We start from the raw sequence: 2,500 nt of genomic DNA, 5'->3' as shown, positions 1-2,500 counted from the left end.
CGCATCGTGGGCAAACAAAACGGTTAAACGGTCAGCTATTTTTCGGTTCATTCGAAATTTCAAGTGCGACCCTGCAGCTTGGTAAATATTATCCGCTTCTTATGCGTTTTGGTGTGTGAATTAATCTGTACTTTTTTTCTTTATTTTTCATATTAACATTGTCTTATAATACTTGCATTAGAAAACAAGACTTCTTAAATATTTGATACCCTTAATTTACATACAGATTATTAACGATTTTAGACGAGGTAAAGTTTTCATAAGCAGGTTAATGGCTCCATGTATTCTCACTGTAATTACATGGCTTAGCCATAAACCCACAGAATTCTTCTCCAAATTACCATTATTTCTAGTTTCCATTTCCTTTCTATGGCTTATATGACATTCCAGAACAATCTTTAAAAAAATGTATATTCTCCAATTAAAATGTTCACAAATAAAAACAGTCAAAATTGTGTACTTTATTTCAAGGTACAAAAAAATAAATTTCAGACAATAGTTTATATTCAGACTAACATATATTGCAGTAATTAAAGTCATAAATGATTAATGTTTTTTACAGAGCTTTATAGGACAGATTCCTTATCTTCATGAAGGTAAATACACAACAATAAACATTTCCTTCTCTATACAAATGTATACATATTATATATCTGTATTTTTTAAAACTTTTAATATGTAATGCAACAAAGTTTCTATAAACTCTTTTCCATATTTAGAATCAACAATGATGTGCGACACATTTTCTTCAGAAATACACCCAAGACTATTTCTTTATAGTAAGTCATGGATCCCCTTGGTTCCATTTGTACACACTTACTAGCACAAGGACATAATATATTCATGTTCACATTCAAGTATCAACATGTTTGAGTTTCATAAAACTTGAAATAATCAATAATAATAATATTAATACTATCATAGATAATGAAAACAGCAACAACAAAAACAATAATAATAATAATAATAAAAGTATTAGTATTAACAGTTAAATAAACTAGAACAAATTATGAATAAATAAATATCTAAATCAATCCAGTATATGTTCAATAATCCCTACCCTCATTAACAAAGTTAAATGGAATGTTTGCAATTTCATCACCTCTGTAGATTACCCAACATCTTTAGTCATTTAAACAGCACGCTCTTTAACAGAACCATCCTGCATTCCAAAGTATGCGATTTTGGCCATGTTCACAAATAGACCCGTTTCTACAACCCCTATAAAGAAAGAAAAAAGATATTAAGGTCATATACTGTAACTATCATAAAAAAAGAGTATATAAATGTAAAAATGGATGATTGCATTTCAAGTAATTATTACAAAAAATAAATAGATTAATAAGTAATATATGCATACTTTGGCTGAACACTCACCAGGTATCATCATAATCTGCTGATTGACTTCACTCCAGGTCTGTTTCCCATCAAACACCCAGTCCAGAATAAAGTTACCATTATCTGTCACCACTGGACCCTAGATGTTAGAGGTGGGACAACACACAATTAAGATTAGCATCCATATTTTATTGGAATATATTTGTATACTTTAGTACCAATATTTCATATGCTCTTTATGTAACATAATCCAATTTCTCATTATGTCAAAAATAATTTAACAGTGCAAGAATTTCAACCTATAAAACTATGGAAAAAAAACACTAGATATTGTATATAAATTTCACTGTATTTTCTAATGCTCCTCTCAAAATATAATCATATAGAGTATCCATATGAAACAGTAAACAAAAAACATTAAATACATAAGGGTTTCTGTAATGACAGAGAGCAAGAAGGAAAAAAAAAAAAAAAAAAAAACTCTTGTAAGAGTTTCCTACTTACAGCTTTGGACTTTGCCTGCCGTAGGAGAGCCTTTCCACCCAAAGTTGACTCAATCTTCAACTGCACAGGTCGATACGCCATGGGGACAACTTCGATGGGGACCCCTTTGCTCCACTGTTCTCCTAGCACTGATGAATCTTTCCTTGAAATGTAATCATGGAAATTAAAAAAGTATTTGTCATACATGAAAAGAATGTTACTTGTATTTCCAAGTTAAAAGTGGAAAACATGTTGAAAAAAATTAAATAAAAAAACAGTAAAAAGGCAAATATACAGGTATATTACTCTGAAGCAGAAGGAAGTATTATATACAAAAGAAATAAGCTCAAAATAAATAAATTAATAAATAAGCATTATGGAAATTAAATACTACTTAATAAAAGTTAAAATATAGTCATATATTATCATCTACCTCATCCTACAACTTTCAATTAAATCAATTAAAAACTTAAAATTGGAAAATCTTAACATCCTTAAAGAAAAGAAAAGAAAAGGAAAAGAAAAAGAGAAAAAGAAAAGAAAAGAGAAAAAAGAAAGAAAAAAAAGAAAAAGAAAAGAAAAGAAAAAGCAAAGAAAAAGAAAATGAAAAAGAAAAGAGAAAAAGAGAAAGTAAAAAAGAAAAAGAAAATAAATAAATAAAATATGCACCAGCCAGCTT

At 28.6% G+C, this 2,500-nt stretch overlaps 2 protein-coding genes across 2 annotated transcripts in view; one reads left to right on the top strand and one right to left on the bottom strand.

Moving 5' to 3' along the window:
* The window catches only part of LOC122246777 (uncharacterized), a 7,237-nt gene extending 5,210 nt beyond the window's left edge, over positions 1-2,027 (top strand). Inside the window, exon 5 of the mRNA XM_086549458.1 lies at positions 1-2,027. This exon is cut by the window's left edge and continues 1,752 nt beyond it. The gene's annotated coding sequence lies outside the window, so the exon portion shown is untranslated.
* Positions 447-2,500, bottom strand: part of Rpi (Ribose-5-phosphate isomerase) — a 4,134-nt gene continuing 2,080 nt past the window's right edge. The window contains exons 5-7 of the mRNA XM_043005559.2: positions 1,843-1,984; positions 1,378-1,477; positions 447-1,221 (exon numbers count right to left, since the gene is read on the bottom strand). Coding sequence (XP_042861493.1) covers positions 1,133-1,221; positions 1,378-1,477; positions 1,843-1,984 — 331 coding nt within the window. The 3' untranslated portion in view covers positions 447-1,132. The remainder of the gene's footprint in view (positions 1,222-1,377; positions 1,478-1,842; positions 1,985-2,500) is intronic.

This window comes from Penaeus japonicus, unplaced genomic scaffold (assembly GCF_977035675.1).
Source record: "Penaeus japonicus unplaced genomic scaffold, GWHDUDI00000001_assembly GWHDUDI00000022, whole genome shotgun sequence".
Classification (NCBI taxonomy): Eukaryota; Metazoa; Arthropoda; class Malacostraca; order Decapoda; family Penaeidae; genus Penaeus; species Penaeus japonicus.
This window is presented reverse-complemented; position numbering and strand designations above follow the sequence as displayed.